Source organism: Danio rerio, chromosome 12 (genome assembly GCF_052040795.2).
Source record: "Danio rerio strain M-AB ecotype USA chromosome 12, GRCz13ab, whole genome shotgun sequence".
Taxonomy (NCBI): domain Eukaryota; kingdom Metazoa; phylum Chordata; class Actinopteri; order Cypriniformes; family Danionidae; genus Danio; species Danio rerio.
In genome coordinates this window covers 11804152-11824464 of record NC_141032.1, presented here as the reverse complement: position 1 = coordinate 11824464, position 20313 = coordinate 11804152, and the positions used below count along the sequence as shown (strand labels likewise).

The 20313-nt window shown below is 32.6% G+C and overlaps 2 protein-coding genes across 4 annotated transcripts in view; one reads left to right on the top strand and one right to left on the bottom strand.

Moving 5' to 3' along the window:
- vps35l (VPS35 endosomal protein sorting factor like) overlaps positions 1-17669 on the bottom strand; it is a 30747-nt gene extending 13078 nt beyond the window's left edge. The window contains exons 1-19 of one of the 3 annotated variants that reach the window (XM_087275198.1): positions 17353-17669; positions 17055-17154; positions 15216-15392; positions 14911-15027; positions 14802-14826; positions 14568-14644; positions 14346-14474; positions 13341-13425; positions 11638-11694; positions 11450-11546; positions 8334-8381; positions 8164-8257; positions 6850-7050; positions 6252-6298; positions 5235-5346; positions 5009-5125; positions 2729-2782; positions 1435-1515; positions 1281-1343 (exon numbers count right to left, since the gene is read on the bottom strand). In XM_087275198.1, coding sequence (XP_087131324.1) covers positions 1281-1343; positions 1435-1515; positions 2729-2782; positions 5009-5125; positions 5235-5346; positions 6252-6298; positions 6850-7050; positions 8164-8257; positions 8334-8381; positions 11450-11546; positions 11638-11694; positions 13341-13425; positions 14346-14474; positions 14568-14644; positions 14802-14826; positions 14911-15027; positions 15216-15296 — 1485 coding nt within the window. In that variant the 5' untranslated portion in view covers positions 15297-15392; positions 17055-17154; positions 17353-17669. 3 annotated transcript variants of the gene reach the window in all.
- The window catches only part of get4 (guided entry of tail-anchored proteins factor 4), a 707996-nt gene that overhangs the window by 226855 nt on the left and 460828 nt on the right, over positions 1-20313 (top strand). The window lies entirely within an intron of this gene.

Genomic DNA, 20313 nt, shown 5'->3' with positions numbered 1-20313 from the left:
TTTATATTATTAATTAATATTATGTCTAATCATTCTCTGATATGTAGTCTGCATTTGCTTGACATGTTTCTCTAAAATGTTCAATACAACAAAAATACAATCCCCAATGATTTATTTTCAGAAGTGAGCCGTTATAAATAAAAATATTTTCAGGTAACTTTATATGATTCAATCTAGCTAACAAGGTGAGTAGAAAAGATGTGTGTTCGTGGAAATGAATGTATAAACATCTTATTTGTTAAATGATTTATCTAGCTTTGTATAAAACAAGGCTATCAAAGCTGTCATAAAACTGGTTTGGTGGCAACTTTCTTAGTGTTTTATTTGCCCGGTTGATATTAAACCATTTGATTTGTTATAACTCTATGCAGTATATCAAAATGTGTCTTTACAAAATAAATAAATACATTCATTCATTTTCCTTCAGCTTAGTCCCTTTGTTCATCAGGGCTCACCACAGCTGAATGAACCGCCAACTTATCCAGCACATGTTTTACGCAGAGGATTCTCCTTCCAGCTGCAACCCAGTACTGGGAAACATCCAGACACTCACATTCACAAACATACACGAAGGCCAATTTAGTTTATTAAATTCACCTATAGAGCATGTCCTTGAACTGTGGGGGAAACCAGAGGAAATCCATGCAAACAAAGGAAGAACATGCCAGTTCCACACAGAAATGCCAACTGACCCAGCCGGGAGTCAACAGTGCGAACCACTGAGCCACCAAATTGCCATAAATAAATGCATTTTTACGTTTTTTTTTTTTTTTTTCTTAAATTCACCAATTAATTAAATGCAGGTCATTTTGATTTCTTTCCCCCCCCTATTTCACAATTCATTTGTAGTATATTAGAAATGTTGTATATAAAAAGTGTTGCATTTATTTAATTGACTGAATTTCCAAAACAAATATAAACTAATTAGAAATGTTAAAAGGTGGCATTTCAACTAAAAGTTTGACCATATAAGTGTAAGTAATTAAATTTTTTAATTTACATTCAATTTAAATTCTACTTTCTTAAAAGGAAAGTCCAGAAACAATATGTTGTTTTTTGTTAAAAGAGTACTATCTTCCTTCAAGTTCAACAAAGGAAAGTAACTCAAACAGGTGTAGGCAAGTGGAGGAGGAGTAAATGGTTGGTTGCAGAATTTTTCTTTATTTAAATACGCTATCTCTTTAGATATAGCCATATAGATATTGTTTAACAACACTAAATATATATGGAGACTGTTATCTAAATTCAATACTGAATGATGCACAGTTCTGTATTCATACCATCGAAAAAAGCATTGAGAAATCATGGAAGTAGGTGAGGATCTTCTTAATCACTGACTGCAACTGGAAAGAAACAAAAGAAGAGTAATGAAGTGCTCTGACAACATCAATGTCATATTAACTTTTTAATATCTACTGTATGTTTCTGGCTAACCTGTGGATATGCATCTTCAAAAGCTCTGTCTGGAGTCATGTGTTTGATGATATCAGCAAGAACAGTGTTCACCTCCCGTTTCTACAAGGAAGAAATATGTAATGGCATACTAAAAAAAACTAAATCAGATTATTGTGTTAAATGTTAACCACAGAGCTCTACCAGATACAGTAGACCAAATTTCTTCAAATGATAAGGACATGGTGATGTAAATTATTTATTAAATTATATATATATATATATATATATATATATATATATATATATATATATATATATATATATATTTTTTTTTTTTTTAATGTATTTATTTTTTTTTCTTTTCCTTATGTATGACATTTTGATTTTAATTAAGAATTGAAATAAAAGAGATTAAGGAGACCTGTTACGCCGAGTTCATACTGCATTGATTTATTGATTTTAACCCCGATTTTGAGTCAGCAACATCTTTTGAGAAATTGCCGACAAATGCCTGAAATCATAGGCAAATCGGTGCTCATTCACTTGATTAACAATCACACAATGTGAACTATCAAAGACGCAATCAGAGAGAATTGCTGTTGAGTCAATGATACCCATGAAATATTTGGCATGCTAAATATCTAGATACTGTGTAAAACGAGATCTGATTGAAAATAACATTAGCGATCACCTACAGCCAATGAGAGAGCAGCATCCACTAGTATGTGTACCTGCAGGCCATCAGGTACACATAGGAGGTTAGGGGAGAAGTTCATAGCGCTCATTTTCAGTTTATTTGGACCCAAGAATTTGAGGAAATCTAGTGGAAATTTGGCACAAGCACCGTGTCTGTTTGACGTGTCATCTGAGCAATATCACAACCGAGATATAGAAAAATTTTCTAGTTAGTTTCCATTAAACCCAGGTGAGCAAAAAAAGTAAATTTTCTACCCCATGACATAGTTGAAATATATACTATGTGACCTTGCGTTGTTTCCATGTTACTTCCTGCGTGTTTGGTTGCGAGATGTAGTTTGGCCAAAACTGTCGGCGATTCTTCCTATTTGTAAGCCATGCAGGGTAAAACCCCCCGTCACTGATCCATTTTGCAGCGTAAACAAAGTAGCGACGAAACGCTGCCCCAGTCATGCAGTATGAAAATATCTGTGGCACGACTGTTAAAAATCATGCAGTCTGAACTCTGCATAACTTAATTGATTGTAAACACCTGAAAATGATATGCGTGTTTAAGTGGTAGTGCAGACCTTTAGTACTTGTCATTTAAAAAAAAATCAAAGTAAAAAAGAAATGTCTCTCATTAATAATATCTCACCGTGAAATGACGGCAAGTGAACTCGACCCAGATCTCAGCACAGTTGATATAATCCTGAGTTACAGGAAAAATGCAAACAAAAAACAACATCATACAGTGAATAGATTTATTCAATCATTACATGTTATATAGGATTGGGCAATATTTAGCCAAGATACAACTGAAAATGTGTAATCTGAGTGTTCAAAACAAATCTAAATATTGAGAAAATTGTCTTTAAAATGGTCCAAAATACTAAATCCTGAATTAAGTTTTAATATATTTACAGTAGGAAAAATATCTTCATGAACTATTATTTTTGTCATGGTTTGTCACGTGACTACGTTTAAATGGACATCAGTAATCCAATTATTTACCTTAACCTAAATAAGGCAATAATATGATTGAGTTACTTTTAGAATGTTTCATTCATGTTCCCATTTAACATGTTTTTTTATAGATTAATGTCATTACGTCATCAAGATATCCAATTTTTCCTCCAGTTTCATGTTATTTCAGGTGTTCCATTTTTTTTTTTTTTTTGACTTTAACTTCAATTCAGCAGCTTCACTTTCATTCAGAAACATTTCATTCATGCCCCAGTGGCAAACTTTGAGCTACTGGATGTCAGTATGAAGGACTGTTGGAAAACTGTTGTTTTACCTATGGTGAAAAATCTACTTTTCAAGCTGTTTGGACAGACAAGTGTGTATATATAGTGTATAGACCATCATATTGGGGTGATATAAACACACCAAGTGCTTTTTTTCTTTTAATTTAACAACATAAAAACGTCAACAAGACCAGACGTGCGCAAAGCAACCAGGAATAAAAACACTGTTCAGTTTGCTAGGATCATCAATCATCATCAAATGGGATCAAGAGTAAGTTTCACATGTTTAAAATGTTTTAAAAACAGTGCACGTGTGTAATGAAGTACAGCAATTTACTTCAGATTCACTTCATCAGCACAGCCGCGTGTCAGAACAATTATAAACGAAGACTAAATATGTTAAATCAGGTTCAATTTGTACATAAACATAACAGATATCCATACAGCAGTGGAGATTAAGCTGCATCCTGTCACATATGTGTGCCAAAAAAGTGGGAAAAGAGTGGGAAGCTAAAGGCGTTCTGTCTGTCAGTGTGTGTGTGTGTGTGCGTGCGTGTGTATCTGTGTTTGTGTGCACCGGGTGAACTTTGTAACGATATTGTGTGTGACTAATCAATGCAACTGCACCACATATACTCATTGGTAAAGTTCTTACTGTAGTATTTCTCACAAACGCTATGTGAGATCTTCTTCCTTTAAGTCTGTCTGTTGTCTAACGCAGCTGACGGAGGAGATTAAGGCATGCAGAAAGACGCGTAGAAAAGGTAGGTGGGAGGGGGAGGACTTGCCTTAAAGGCGCAGTACAACAAAACAACCCCCTGGTGGAAAGATGTATAAAACAGGATATAGTAAAAGGTATAATGAAAAATCTGATGGGTGTTTTGAGCTAAAACTTTACATACACATTCTGGTGCTGCAAAACACTTATATTAAATCTGAAAAACGGGTAACCTAGGTACCCTTTAATGCAATTTTATACCGAACGCTGAATTTAAATAAAATTTCTGCATTTCCCAGGTAGCGTAAAAGTGTGTTGAGTGATGATGATGGCAGGTGTGACGAGTCTCCAGGAGCTCACTGTGTGTGTGCACTAGGAGATATGGGTGTCTGTGGCCCTTTACTATCTCGGTAGCTGCAGAAAATACAGCTGACAGAGGTGTGTTGATGGAATATCCTGTCACAAAATCGTATACGATGGTAAAAGTTTAATTAAGATGTTTACGTGTCTGTACTGCATTTCAATAATGCCACTAAAATGGGAATACCATGCATGTTTTAATTTGATTAGTGTTTAGATTATGACTTTAGTTGGATTAAGATAATCAAAAATCTCTGTTTACATGTTTACATGGAAGACTCTTAATCAGAGTATTGTCTTAATCGTATTAGCACTGGTGTCCATGCAAACATACTAGTGAACAAAGTTCATCACTGTCCTGTAACTGTGCCCAAATTTGATTACAGAACCTACTGATTCACAACCTCTAATGCAAGGGAGCTGATTGAGATATACAGCAAAGAAACAACTCGTGATGCAAGCCATCTGGGCTAAACAATTGCATTTAAACACATTAAACAGATCCATGCTCAGCAACCAACTGATATGTCATCGGGGTGACAAGCTATCCCTGAATATGGTCATTGTTTCTGTGTTTTTCAAACATTTAGAGATAAACTGATGTGTTTACCCGTGGGCTGCGAACTTTAGTGATGACCTTCCAGGCTTCATTGAGTATGGAGAGTCTCTCGCTCTCTGGAGGGTCAGCACAGGACAGACTGCGGCCCAGAGATGCAAACAACAAGTGCTGAACAACACAGAGGATCATGAGAAGAAATTATGACACTGAAATTCAACAAAGTAATTATGCCCTGTTTGTAGCTTTGTTATTGGGTGTGTGTGTGTGTGTCAGTCACCTTGGGAAATCCAGCTTCATCACAGTCTTTGATCATGCCAATGAAGTCTGTTGCTCTCGTTGCAACAAATTCAGCCCGAAACGCCCACATAACAGAGTTTAGCAGAAGAGCACTATGGGGAAGAACAAACAATCAGTGAATACTGAAATGTTTATACTCGCGTTTCTCTATACTGTATATGCAGCAAACACTTTCTTATGAACTCCATGTTACAAGAACTAAAATAGATAAAGCAAATATTTACTCGTGAAGGTACCACAAAAGATTGTAAAAGTCCTGCTATTTAACTGTAAATGCCTCTTTGCACAGTTTTGTACTGCATTACGTAAAGTACTTTTATAGTCTATCTTGGGTCAGATTACAGCTCAAGTATGTAAGCCATGTATTGTTTAGGTTTTAAAAATTGCTCTGTTGATAGTTATGTTTATTTATTTGTATAACCATGAACACAAGATTCCGAGCCACTTTACGTAGACACATGAAAAGGAATGACAATAAAGCTCAACTTGACATGACTAAAAGCACTGTAGATTAAGATGTTTGCCCATGTAAGCACAGTGCTAAATGGGGGTGGGTAGCTGTTTATTAGTCCACAAAGCCCACCCATGCATATTAGTAAAATGGACTGATGGAATGGGAACTTTATGGGAAATTTTTCACCTGTTTTAGGATTTTGTTATAAGTGACTCACCCTTACCAGCAAGATTGAATTTAAGTGTGTATCATTTTCAACCACTTATTGAGATGCATGATTTTATAAATCTTATATATACAGTGTGCCTCAGTGGTGAGATTTTACTTGTTACTGTTAATTTCTTTTTTGCTTGTTGTATCATCCACCATGTAATGTGCTGTTTCTACCTGGTATTAATGTGCTGTAAGCAATGTTTTTAATTATTCTATAGCATTAAATACCATATGTTTGTAGATATTTAAGAAATATGCTGCTATCATGTGTTTATCTGAAAAACAATGCTAAATTTTCCATTGAAAAGTGCCTCAGTGGTGAGATCTTACTTGTTGCCCAACTTCTTGCATCTGTCCATCATCTCAGTTAGCAGAACCTTTAAAAGACAAAGCAGATCAAACATATCTGATCATAAACACTTTGAAAGGCCCTTACAAAGCTTACAAGATTAAATTAAATAAAAAGTCTTTTCACATTATTTACTAGACCTGAAACAATAGGAACTATCAATAAACTTTTAATAAAAGGGTACATTTTTATTTCATATATAATGAATACATTAACAAAAGATAAAAAAACAATGCAACAAATGTATTTCTTATCACATAAGGGTAACTAATGTAAATTTTACCAAAGTAATGTGGAAATGCCATGCCACCTTTGCTCCACATTTTCAGTGTAAAGTTGTTTGTTGTTGAACATAATTGTTAATATTTATTTATTTATATTTAAATATTTAATATAAAAACAACATGGATATAATAAAATACTGACTGAAAAGGAATACCTTAACAGGTCGAAGTATGAGTTCATCAGGTAGAAATATTTCACATCAAACTTTGAACTGATCTTAGCCTTAATTAAAAATTAAACAACAAAAGCAACTGAACAATAGCTAAAACATTATGTGTGTGTGTGTGTGTTTACCTCAGGTGCTCTATATGCCACACACTGCAGGATCCAGTTTATGGCAGGAGAATAGAGAGTCAGATAAACGGGAATCTCCACTCGCTGCAACACCAGCTGATTCTGCACACTGTCACCATGAATCTGACGAAACGAGGCCAGCAGATCGAAGAAATTCTTATTGAGACTGTCCTTCAGATGCGGCGCCACCTCCATCCCCACCTAAAGAGAAAGGTAAGATTTGAAATCTGTTGTATCATCCACCATGTAATGCCCTGTTACCCCTGGTAATAAGATGTTGTATGCACGTTTTTGATTATTCTAAAGCAGAAAAATACCATATGTTTGTAGTGATTAAAAAACATGCTTAGTTATTAAACATGTTTATCCGAAAAAAAACTAAGCTAAAGTCAGTTATTTTCCTTTCAAAATTTGCATTCCATTTCAGAATGTCTGTTTTGCTCTGTGTAACTCTGCCCACAGCCAGTTTTCTTAATTATATTTTCAGCACTCTGGGTTGAAAAAAAGCATATTTCATTTCAGTCTTGAAAGCAAACTCAATGTACGAGGGAAGGGCCGAAAATGTAAAGATGCGAGGCTCCAAAATTAGACACAGATATGGAGTTTAAAAAAAAATCACATGAGATGGTTTTTATTTTGCAAAAACAATGCAAATATTACAAATTTAAATATTAGCTGATCAGTTTACAATGATCATGAGGCATGCTCATTCCTGTTGTTTTCGTCAATCTGGCAACCTGTGTGTGTCGGATGGAAAAACAACCCACTCCAATATTGTGAATTTGGACCGCAATACCTAGTTCAACCACTAGGTCAATCAAAACAAACCAGAGGTTGCTGTAGACCTTTATATGATTATGATGATGCATTTCCAAACGGAAAAGGAAAAGTGAGTAAAAAGGGAGTACTTCATCAAAGAAGGATTGTCATTCTACAGTTGAAGAAGATTGTAAGATTTTGTTTATTGATTAAAAAACTTTATTTTTCCTCAGTAGATTGTGCACAGATTAATTGTTCAATTTAAGATTATGGGCACTACTAAATAAAGATAATAAATGTAATTTTTTTTGAAATTTTGATTTCTAAATACAGGACATGTTGATGAAGTGCACTGGCACGATTTCATTTAAATTTAAATATAACACCTTCAGTTACGTAAAATAGGGTTGCACTGCTGACTTTAATGCCAATATGTTGTATTTTTCATTTTTTGAGTTAACTAAGCCTTAAAAATGACAAAGTTGTACTTTTTTCAGGTTGTAGAAGGAACCTGCTAATATACACTATTTATTTAGAAAGCATTATTCTTCTCACCCTGCATAAATAGGCCCTTGCATATACAGCTACCAGCGGGTCTCCTATTCCTCTGATCATGGCTGTTAGTCTCTGCAGAGTCTCCTGAATCCCACTGAAGGACAGAGAGAGATGACATCATCAGTGAGCTGTCAAACTAGCTGCATGAAGCCAAGCATGGCGCTACTTACCATTTTGTCAAGAAGCGGTTGCATTTCAGAAGAGCAGCTTCAACATATCTGTGCCTAAGTCAAGGCTTCACTGTAAAACTGCTATACATATTGATTTTTTTCACTCTTTCAATTGTTCTCATAAACCAGTATAAACATGCATCACATTTGTAACTTAAATTTATTTTATCAAATTAATATGATGAAAATTTAAGATTTTTATTGGTAGTATTATAGTAAGTAATTTTTAATAATTATTTGTAACATCCTTATATTTTATTGATTGTTTTGCCCTAAACAATAAAAACTGTTCTCTATTATTCACCTGGCGCAATAAGGAGCAAGACATATAAGGTGCAATTTGGTGCTATTTTCAGATCAGCACAACTCAAATTTTCACGTTGTTTAAATAGCTAATGCATTTGGCCACTTTGTTGATTCATGGGTGTGCCGGTCTAGAAAGGAGGTGTGTTAAGGTGCAGTGTTGGCACGTTGCTATTTTGAGAAACTGAAAAAGACTGCGCCATTGACCAACTAAAAGCAGGTCTATAGTCCAGCACAGAGTGGGTTAGTTCTGCACCTATGCAGGTTCAAACGCTAAACATATTGCTTAATTCACACAAGGTGCACAGCAATACACAAATATCTTAACATACGAAAAAAAATTAAAGACATAAGAACAAGAAATATTATTTTCGTATATCTCTATGCCTTCTCAATTGGGCTTTTTTCAGTTTGTTCATGACAATTTGCATTTGTTAAAATTATTAGCAGTCTTCTTTATTATATGCATATTTATATTTGTTTTAATAAAAACAAGTTTAGATGTGTCCACCTGTCGAGTCGTATACATCATCAAATAGGGCATAAGAATAGGACGTGTGTTTAGATATAACTCCATTTTTGACTACACTTCGTTATTATTCTTAATTTATTAATTTGCTGAAAATTAGAACTGAATTTTGAAAAAGTTATGAAACGAATCATTGCACTCAAAAATGAAATTAAATATGTAGGCTAATAAATGTCTTCAGTGGAGTGCATACAACACCATTTACTTATTCAGGAAAGTAAAGAAGTAAAGTAAACAGTAAAAGTAAAATCATGAGGAAGTAAAGAGGCCAAATGGAGAAGGCTCGTTCAGATGATGGTCTGTTTAACTGTTTTCTCACTAGGGAAGCGTTTAGTTTTTCCTCTGACAAAGTCTGTCAAGTAAATAGCAAATGCGCCATGGCATGACACAACTGACTCTTAAAGGGAGCAGCAGAGGAGACTCTGATTGATTTAATGCACGTTATTCTTAAAACACATCCATAATCATTAAAAAAATTAGCACAATCCTTTTAGATCATGCGCCCTGGTGCAAACTGTATTTTTCTGTGCTTAAATTAAAGTGGATTCGGACAAGCCTTTAATGCTTTTTCATGTGCTTTAGACTTTGCACCTAGATGATTAAAATAGAGCCCTATGTTGCTTTTAATCACATAAGCATTTAAATAGCATCTTATGAACATTATTAGAAAATATATAGCAAGAACTACAAATTATACCTCATTGATTTTTATTTAAAGAAATTACTACTACATCTTGTGTTTTGGTAATATGTACATCAACAACTGCACTGAACTATATTTTGTGCTCTTTTTGGGCTTTATAAAAAGTTTGACTTTCATATTCTTATATGACGTAACAAATATCATACTTGAAAAGTTAAGTGGACTTAACTAATATGTACTTGCACTGAAATTAATAATTTGTTACAATGTACACTTTGTGTAAATACATGTCTTTAAATTGTACTTATGAATAATTAAATACCTGCATGTAACTACATCTGTAATTACATTTTTTTTTACCAAACTTTACACATTAACCCACCCTTAAAAATACACATACCACCAAACCTGTCCCTAGCCCACCCGTATCCCACCCCAAGAGCACCAGAAGTGTTGATGCTACTTAATATGAAGTGGGTCTCTTTGTCTTTATAAAATAAAATTCAAAACAAAATTCTGATTCTAATTTTATATTTCAAGTTTCATGGGTAAATAAAACTTCCTAAGCATCATATGCACAAGTGGTTTAAAAATACTGCTGTAACTGCTGTTTTTCTTTTCATTATTTGTTTTGGCTAAAACTAAAGTAGTAAAATTTAACACAATCTACAGATGCACCGATATGAAATTTCTAACCGATAATCAATAACTCAATAACTAGATTTAGAGGTCAATAGCCGATTTATAGGTCGATAAATGTAAAAAAAAAATAATAATAAACATTTCTGCCTGATTGCAAAACAAAATTTTGTTTAAAACTTTGTTTTGTCTATTTATTTTTTATTTTAAAACCTTAACTTAAGGAAAAATTCTACTGATCTTTGAACTTTATTAACTATTCATTTATATGGGCAAGTTTCATTTATACCAATAAAATCTAATGCCATCTATTATATAATCTGTTATAAACAAAAAGTATGCAGAAATAAAAAAACACACACAAAGTCACAAAACATTCAAAAATAAAATACCAATAAATTAATAAAAATGTGCAATTATTTTGTTCTGATACGGTATGACTTTGTATACTTTTTTTTAACAGAAAGGCCAACAAGAATTGTCACTGGATTGCTCATCTACTTCATCTCTGAAAGCAAGAGTGGGATATCTTATTTTTATTTATTGAAGAGAAGCATTTAAACTTTCTCATACATAAATATGTTTCTCATGCAAGCCTGGCGTCTTCTTTTTTTTTTTTTAATGAAGAAAAAGTCCTGCACCACTGACATTTAAACTTCTCTCTAATCAAGCAGCATTAGCTCTTGTAAGGTGCACATCTGATTTGATTTCTGAAAGTCTCAGAGGGGATGATCAAAAATTTTTGTTTTTAGAAATGAAATGAGATCCAACCTGTATAAATAAAACATAATTAATTGGCTTAAAGATATCGACCAAATTTTGTATTTGTACTGATAATGATAATATAAAAAAAAATTTACTTATAAGCCAATATTGACATTGTTGCCAATATTTCAAGCATCCCTATAATGTAAACCTAGAAATAACCACCTAATAATTTGGGACGATGAACAAGTGGAATTGAAATGGAATCAACAAATGGAAAGTGTGCAGAAAGGATACAGTCGAGGGACGAGCTCTCTGATGGAGGCGATTTTAAAGAACCAGTTGAGGCAGGTCTCTTTGGCCGTGTCATTCACATCATCAGCAGAGAATGACTCTGGGAAACGACATTAATGAGGAGATAATTTTTTTATAATGTCAAGTAGACAGTAAAAGAATAAGCCGAATTGTAATGGGTATTATTTTACCTGGTAGAGGATGAGGATCAGCACACATGGACCAGATCCTGTCATACACAAGACCACCTGCACACATGGGACATTATTAGGACATCGCCAATGGACATTTTCTTTTCCTGCTGTAAAGTCTTTGCTGGTGTTTATAAAAAAAAAGATAATACTGATAAAGGTGCTGACAAATGGTGGATATGTGGGTTTTTTCATGGAAAGTATGTCAAAAATAGACTGGTGGTAAAAATGTTTTGTTTTGTGTGTTTTTAAGTTTCACGTGCAAAAACATTTTTTACAATCTACTTTTGCTAAAAAAATCTACAACTTTTAAAGGAATCATAATTAAAAAAAAATGTGTTTTTAAATTTAGATGTTAATTCAATACTGACATTAAAAGTTCTTTAAAATAAAATTCTGTGATGGCAAAACTGAATTTTCCGCATCATTACTAGTCGTTAGTCTTTAATAATTGTTCAGAAATCATAATTGGCTCAGAAAAAAAAAAAATTAATAGATATACGGTTGAAGTCAGGATTATTAGCCCCCCTGAATTTTTAGACCGCTTGTTTGTTTTTTCACCAATTTCTGTTTAACGGAGCAAATTTTTTCAACACATTTCTAAACATAATAGTTTTAATAACTCATCTCTAATAACTGATTTATTTTATCTTTGCCACGATGACTGTAAATAATATTTCACTAGATAATTTTCAAGGCACTTCTATACAGCTTAAAGTGACATTTAAAGGCTTAACTTGGGTAATTAGGTTAACTAGTCAGGTAAGGGTAATTAGGCAAGTTATTGTATAATGATGGTTTGTTCTGTAGATTATCGAGAAAAAACATAGCTTAAAGGGGCTAATAATTTTGTCCCAAAAATTGTGTTTAAAAAATTAAAAACTGCTTTTATTCTTGCCAAAATAAAACAAATAAGACTTCCTCTAGAAGAAAAAATATTATCAGACATACTGTGAAAATTTCCTTGCTCTGTTCAACATCATTTGGAAAATATTTAAAAAAGAAGAAAAAAATTTGAAGGGGGCTAATAATTCTAACTTCAACTGTACATACATACATACATACATACATACATACATACATACATACATACATACATGCATACATACATGCATACATGCATACATGCATACATACATGCATACATGCATACATGCATACATCCATACATGCATACATATACAACTCAGAGCATAAATGAGTACACCACCTTTTGAAAATAAATATTTCCTTCCATTTCTTTGTGAATTTAGCCAATATTTGTTCTGGTGCATTTAAACAAAACCATTTAATAAAAAGTTATCACCATTAAAACTTGAGTTAGGTCGCCTAACATCTTTAGAAATAGAAAACATTAAAATTCTAATAATTTAATGCAAAAAGAAATTACTTTTTTATGAATTTAATATTTCCTCACAACTGACTAATTTAATTACTGTAAAGCATCGTATAGAAAGTATTCATTTAAAAGAGAGATATGGGAGAAGTAAACTCATTTATGTGAGCACTGAGCTTACAATTAATTTCAGAAAAAACAAGTAACAGTAAAGTCATTTAATATTAATGGTAGGCAATGTTTTTTTTTTTTATTTAGTAGTATTACTTATTTTACTCTACTCTTCGTTCAAGTAAACAGTTTTTTAGTTTTTTTATGGTGAAAAATGTGAACAAACAAACATATTATTTTAATGAGCAACTCTTACCGAATGTGTCAAGTATGTCCGTGATAAGCACAAACTTGCTGGGGTAAAACTGAATTACTGATGTATCAGAGAGCAGCTTGGAGCACTGAGTGAAAAAAGTAGAGTGAAAAAAGATTAAGATATACAGCAAGTTATTACATTTTAATGAAGATTATAATTGTTTTTTTTCTTGAAATGACATACACTGAACAACATGTTGCTTAACAATTAATTAATTGAACTACATTACTAGTTAAATGTTAGGTATCATTAAATTTATTTATATATATATATATATATATATATATATATATATATATATATATATATATATATATATATATATATATATATATATATATATATATTATTATGTATGTATGTATGTATGTATGTATGTATGTATATATATATATATATATATATATACATACATACATACATAGACATTTTGGATATTATATATATATATATATATATATATATATATATATATATATATATATATATATATATATATATATATATATATATATATATATATATATATATATAAAATCAATGTCATAAACACAAATAATAATTTTTTCCTGATGAATAAACATAAATACATGGTATTATAGTGTCCAGACCAACAGTTTACAACACTGATAACATTAAATAAATTTAAATAAGCACAAAAGCTAAGAAAAATAATAATAATTAAAAAAAGTTTCTGAAGCAGCAGATTATCATATGATTTCCTAAGGATCATGTGACACTGAAGACCGGAGTTATGATGCTGAAAACTCAGCTTTAAATCGCAAGAAGTAAATATTATTTGAAATTACTTTACATAAGAAAAAATCATAATATTTTTTTTTGTAATTTTACCATTTTGACAGCTTTTGATTAAATAAATATATTAAATAAATACAAGAGTCAACATTTTAATTTATTTATTTTTACTCTTTACTGATCATTAACTTTTCACTGGTAGTGTATATGTATATACTGTTTGTGTCTGTGTGTTCACCATCCTCAGACCTGGATGACGATTTTCAGGGCTTTGACTTTCTGGTCTGAACCCCACGCCTCCTTCAGAGACTGGTTGAGCTCCTCAATGCGGTTCACATAGTCCTGCTGAGACAGATTCAACAGCTCCCTCTGTGAGCCCTGTGAACACACAATATGCAACACAGTCATAAACATAGAAACAAATATTAAAGAACGAGACATCTTGTTTCGTCTTGACCAGATGAAACCCACCTCCTCCAGGTCATCCAGTTCCTCCAGACGAGTGCGCACCTTCTCTGAGACAGCAGAGCTGGGACTGGACGCTTTACCTTCACACAATACAATCTATTACATGCATCCACAGTATTTTGTCCACTCTTTTGTCAATATCAGCACTATTTTGCAAACTCATAGAGACATTAACTTCTTTCACAGCACTGAAAGAAGTTTGTTAACCAAACAAATAAAGCATTAAAAAAAACTTACTTGTGTCTGAGCCCATGAAAAGATTCTGTAAGAGAAATAAATCATTATTATTGTCTGTCAAGTGTAAATACTGAGAGGATAAGTGAACGCTGTAAACAGTTGCACCTACTATAGACAGTTTCTCCGTGGTGGTGAATCTAGACAGGATCTCTCCACGTTTAGACGACCATGGCTCAAAGTCTAAGCCCACCTCCTCCTCTTTTTCTTTACGTTTCCGCCCCAACTCCTAAACCGATAAAGATATAATGCAACGTTTTTTTTTTTTTTTAATGGAAGCTTGTAACTTCTCTGATTTTATAAAATAAAAGGTAAAATATCTCTCATTCACAATTCTGACTTTTTTTTTTTCAATTATATACATCTTTTTTCTCAAAGTTCTATGTTTATTACTTGAACTTATTTGGGAAATTTTACCCCAGCAGAGACGCTGTGTGGGAGAGTTGGAGTCTCGGATGCTGCAGCGAAGAGAGACAAAGGGTCTGTTCCATCCAACATGGAGCTGAGCGGATCAGGAGCCACTGAACTAGAGGAGGAAGATGAGGAGGAAGTGCTGCCTTTTCGTCCTCCACGCCGAGATTTAGAGTCTGTCACCTGAGAAGAAAAAATGATTTTACCAAAAGATCAATATCTATTAATCTAGAATTAGGAAGTGGGTATCTCCATGATCTTTATCAAATTGTGTATTTTTATTTTGACAATTAAAAAAAGCTTCACTTGAAAAGATTAGAAGAATAATGCAAAATGTGTTTGTTTCAGTAGCAAAAAAAATGCATGCCTCATTTTGAGCCCGGAAAAAAACGACAAAATGCATGATGTTCTTTATTTAGTACTGTCAGGAGTATGATATTTGACATAAAATATATTTAGATTTAGTCCACAATACTGAAAAAAGCAATTGTTTGCAAGCCATTGGTTCTTAAAAGATGAAAAATCCCCATGTCCTACAGATTCTTTGATTTTTAAAGCATCTTTGAACCATTTCCAGGAGTGACGGTTTTAAGACCCATCTTTGTTTATTGACATATAACTTTGCCTATTAAAGAATCAAATGTACAGATAGTTTGTTTTGTTTCATTTAACCCTTATCCTGTATTTATATTTGCAGCCTTTCAATGTGTAACAAGAAAACAAGCGTAATTATAATATATATATATATATGAAATAATATAATAAATTATATATATATATATATATATATATATATATATATATATATATATATATATATATATATATATGAAATAATATAAACTATATATTACAGTCTTTTTCTTGTCTATACATTTGTGTTATAATTTGGGAGATTTTTTTTAACCTGTTTACCCAAAAAATTAACATCACCACCCTTAGCATGCATAAAATATTACATTTTACTAAAATATTACTTTAATATTGCTCTAAATGAAATACAAACTGTTTCTTGAAATGAATTCAGGTGTTACAGACTGAATGCTGCCATATGTTAGATAGAGAAAAACCTGTAGGTGTTAGTTTCATAAAACAATGTGCAATGACATTATTTCCAGCAAGAGTTTTTATTTTACACAGTTTAAAAAAAAAAAAAAAAACGAATCAGTCCAAAAATGACTTTTACCACATTTTCACTCATAAAATGAAAAGATGAATATCCATGACCTATCCACCTTAATTTTCACACAAGAGTGGCACAGCTATTGTAACCTGAACATGTCAAGACTTCTGGTCTCATCGACTTCCGTTACGTTTTAACAAAACAAAACAACTTATGCTGTTTGAAGCTGTTATAAAATGAGATAATTTAAAAAAAAAAAATTTGCTGGTTGGCAAGCAGTAAAGGAATAAAATGGCATGAAAAACTACAATATGCTAAAACTGTATAGATCAAAGAAATTATACAAACCATGATATTGCATGACTTGGAGAAATATATAGAGAAAACATATGACTTTTAGTGTCTGCAATAGACCAGATAATTCCTAATATTTCATGATATTCCAGGAATGACATTAGCCTACTTGTGGAACCTTGATTACTAGACAACAACATAATTACATATTAGATCATTTTTATATTATTAAATCATTTTCTGAATATGACTTGATAAATGTAGAGATCAGCAGGTGGTTGAACAAACTGCCAGCCAGTTAACCATTATAGAAATGTAATTTACCAGGGGTAGCCCACTCCAGCATGTAGAACTTCAGTTAACAGAAAAAGAGTAATATATTTTAGATGACACAGTTCAATGAGTATGCATGGAGGTTGTAGATGTACCGTGATGGCTTTGAGTGGATGATAGTCACTGAACTCCACTGCTGAAACCTCCAAACGACTCGCCTGCCACTCACTGTCATATTTACGGCTCCTGGAGTGCCTGTGCAGAACACACACATTTACATAAAAGCTGACATTTCAACATTTTAGACACTAATGCTAGACATGACTGGAAGCACATTTAAAACTACCAAAATATACACATTCTTATATGTTTTGAGTTTTATTGTTGGTCATGACCAAAAACATGATATTTTCATAGTAAGTTACAGATACTAGAAATTATATACATACTTACGCTAACTTACGTCAATACAGTAAGTGTACGTAAATGTCATAGTATCGGACTATGTACCAAGTCAGTATGACGTTTGATAACGTTACCAAAGTAATAATTTAAAAGGCTCTAAATAAAGCACTAAAACATAACGTTACTGTCAAAGCTCTGCACCACAGTTTACTCTACAGCTATATTTAACCGCTAGAGGTTTTAGTAGAATATACATAATTGTCAATACCATGTTTATTAAAAACATCACGTTCGAGTTTGATGGCGTTAAATATGTAAAAGTGTCAACATTTCCTACCATTGAACTGAAGCCATGTTCAATCTGTGTCATATGATGCCGAACTGTTGAACATAGGAGTCCTGCTGTCAAAATAAAAGTCACCAACGATTCAATCGAAGATCATCTTTTTTTCTTTTTTCATGTTTAATTGTTGACCCTTTTTTTTATTAACAATGCTTAAACAGTAACAGAGAGGCATTAATACTTTTTTAGAATTACACAAAATACAAAGATAACAATCAATTTGCATACATTCACAATCTTTCCATCCTCATTAATAATACAACATATGTAAATAAATAAAATAACAGAACTGAACAAAAAAAAAAAAAAAAAAAACATTAAAGAAAATCAAGTAGCAGGGGAGTAAAGTTCTTAAAATATGAAACCAAAATGATGAATATAAATATCTTGCTTTTTGGCTTTTCATCTCTCTTAATGTCTTCAAATATATCACAAATTCTTCTTTAAACACCGCTAGTCTTCAGGGAATTTAAAAAAAAATTACATTTATGAATATAGAATTATAATATTAACATCAAATTATTCCTTATATAAGATATTTTTTTTATCCTTAAGGATTAGGTCCATTTCCCACGAGAAGGCAAGTCTTATATATATTTTCTGTTGTATCCAAATAATACTTCGTCCCAAAATCTGTATCTCATTACATTGAAAAAACAAGTGTTCAATTGTTTTAATATCTAAATTACAAATCTGGCATACATTTGAGTCACCAATATAATTTTTTTATTCATTTATTCATTTTCTTTTCGTTTTAGTCCCTTTATTAATCTGGGGTCGCCACAGCGGAATGAAACGCCAACTTATCCAGCATATGTTTTATGCAGCGAATACAGCCAAAACCCATCACTAAACTTCCATACACACTCATTCACACATCTCAGACACTATGGTCAGTTTTAGCATACCCAAATATTGAATTTTAACCTTAGAAATTCTTTTGCAGAATAAATGTGATTCATAATGTTAAAGTGCACTTTATTCTTTGTATTTGAAAACTTCATTAATCAGGACTAACAAAAACCAGAAACAACTAACTAATCCTGTTATACCTTATTGATATTTGTGCAATAATAGCAAAATTAAATGTCTAATAATTATAAAATATTTTGATGAGGATGATGATAATCTCGCGATGACCACCTTTGCAAAACTGTTGTTTGTCATGAGACGAAGTTTCAATTTAAACTGAGTCAATTAGCGTCAATTTGGGCTGAACGCAGTGAATGCAATGCATCAAGATTTGAGCCATTAAACAGCTGATCCACTTCGAGTCTTTCTGCACTCTCTCCGAAAACACTGGATTGATCACTTATTGAAAATTGAAACACATTGAAAATAATGAACTTGCACGAGCTTGCCTTTGTTACACAGGTGTCAAACTCAGTTCCAAAAGGGCCGCAGCTCTGCATAGTTTAGTTCCAACCCTAATTAAACACACCTGATCAAACCAATTGAGTCTTTCAGGCTTGCTTGAAACCTACAGGTAAGTGTGTTGGAGCAGGGTTGGAACTAAACTGTGCAGGGCTTCGGCCCTCCAGGAATTGAGTTTGACACCCCTGCCTCAGTTAATAGCCTCAATCATAGTTAATCCAATGTGCATGGTTAGTAGTCTCGGTGTACAAACTAGCGCAGTGCTTACATAACTTTAATTGCCGCAGTTTTGATCCTTGCAGAAACATGGTGTTGAGAAGCCATTATGATTAATTAACTGTGACAAATTAAAGAGCGGTTAATAATGAAAACGGTTAATTGTTGCATCCCTACCTGACTCACAGCATCCCAGTGCCTACACAGTCACATATATACATTTACTTGCGATTGAATTGTGCAGGCCCTTATGCAAAGATTGTTTACAGTTTTGATATTAAAGTTTACATCTGCAGAAACCTCTTTGTTGAACTGTCCTTTGTTTTTACACAGTTCATTAAAAATTATATTACCTTCTGTGTCAGTTAATTGGAGGTTTACCTAAGAAGAGATTGATAAAGAACCGTTAAAGGCCAGCCTTACCTCATGAGGAAACAAAAGTATTTTACATTTTGTCAGTTTAGTGGCTAACTCGTACAAATTTGTCAAGTTCAGTCGTACAAAAACGTATGATTTTAAAAAGGAAGCGTGGCACCTAACCCCAACCGTCATTGAGTGATGAGCAAATCATTCTAAATTGTACAAATTAGATCATACGAATGAATTCGAATTAGCCACTAAATCAAAAACTTACGAAATGCCATGAGATTACATTGTAAAGACTTAAAGCACAAAATTTCTCAGACAATTATGATCTGTCACTGTATGGAAGTGTAGTACATGCTACTTTCTACAAGAGAATGTTTTGGATTTTAAAATAGAAAAACCAAAGATCAACTGTAAGATATGCCCCAATGCAACTCAAATTTGGAAAATTTTGTCAAAAATAAAAAGTTCTTTAAAGTTTTAAATAGTGTACAGTCAATCTGGGTATTTACAACTTTTGCTTTTGGATTGTGATGTTACAAGCCTGGCACCCCATTTCGTGAGCAGTTTCTCTCATTTTTCTTAAATTTTTTGAAATTTTTCAAGCCCCATCAGGTTCGATGAGGAGGATTAAAGGGTTTAAGGATGCTTTCACACCTGTAAATCGATTTAGTTGTTCCAAAACAGTGATTAAAATTGTTACATTGTTG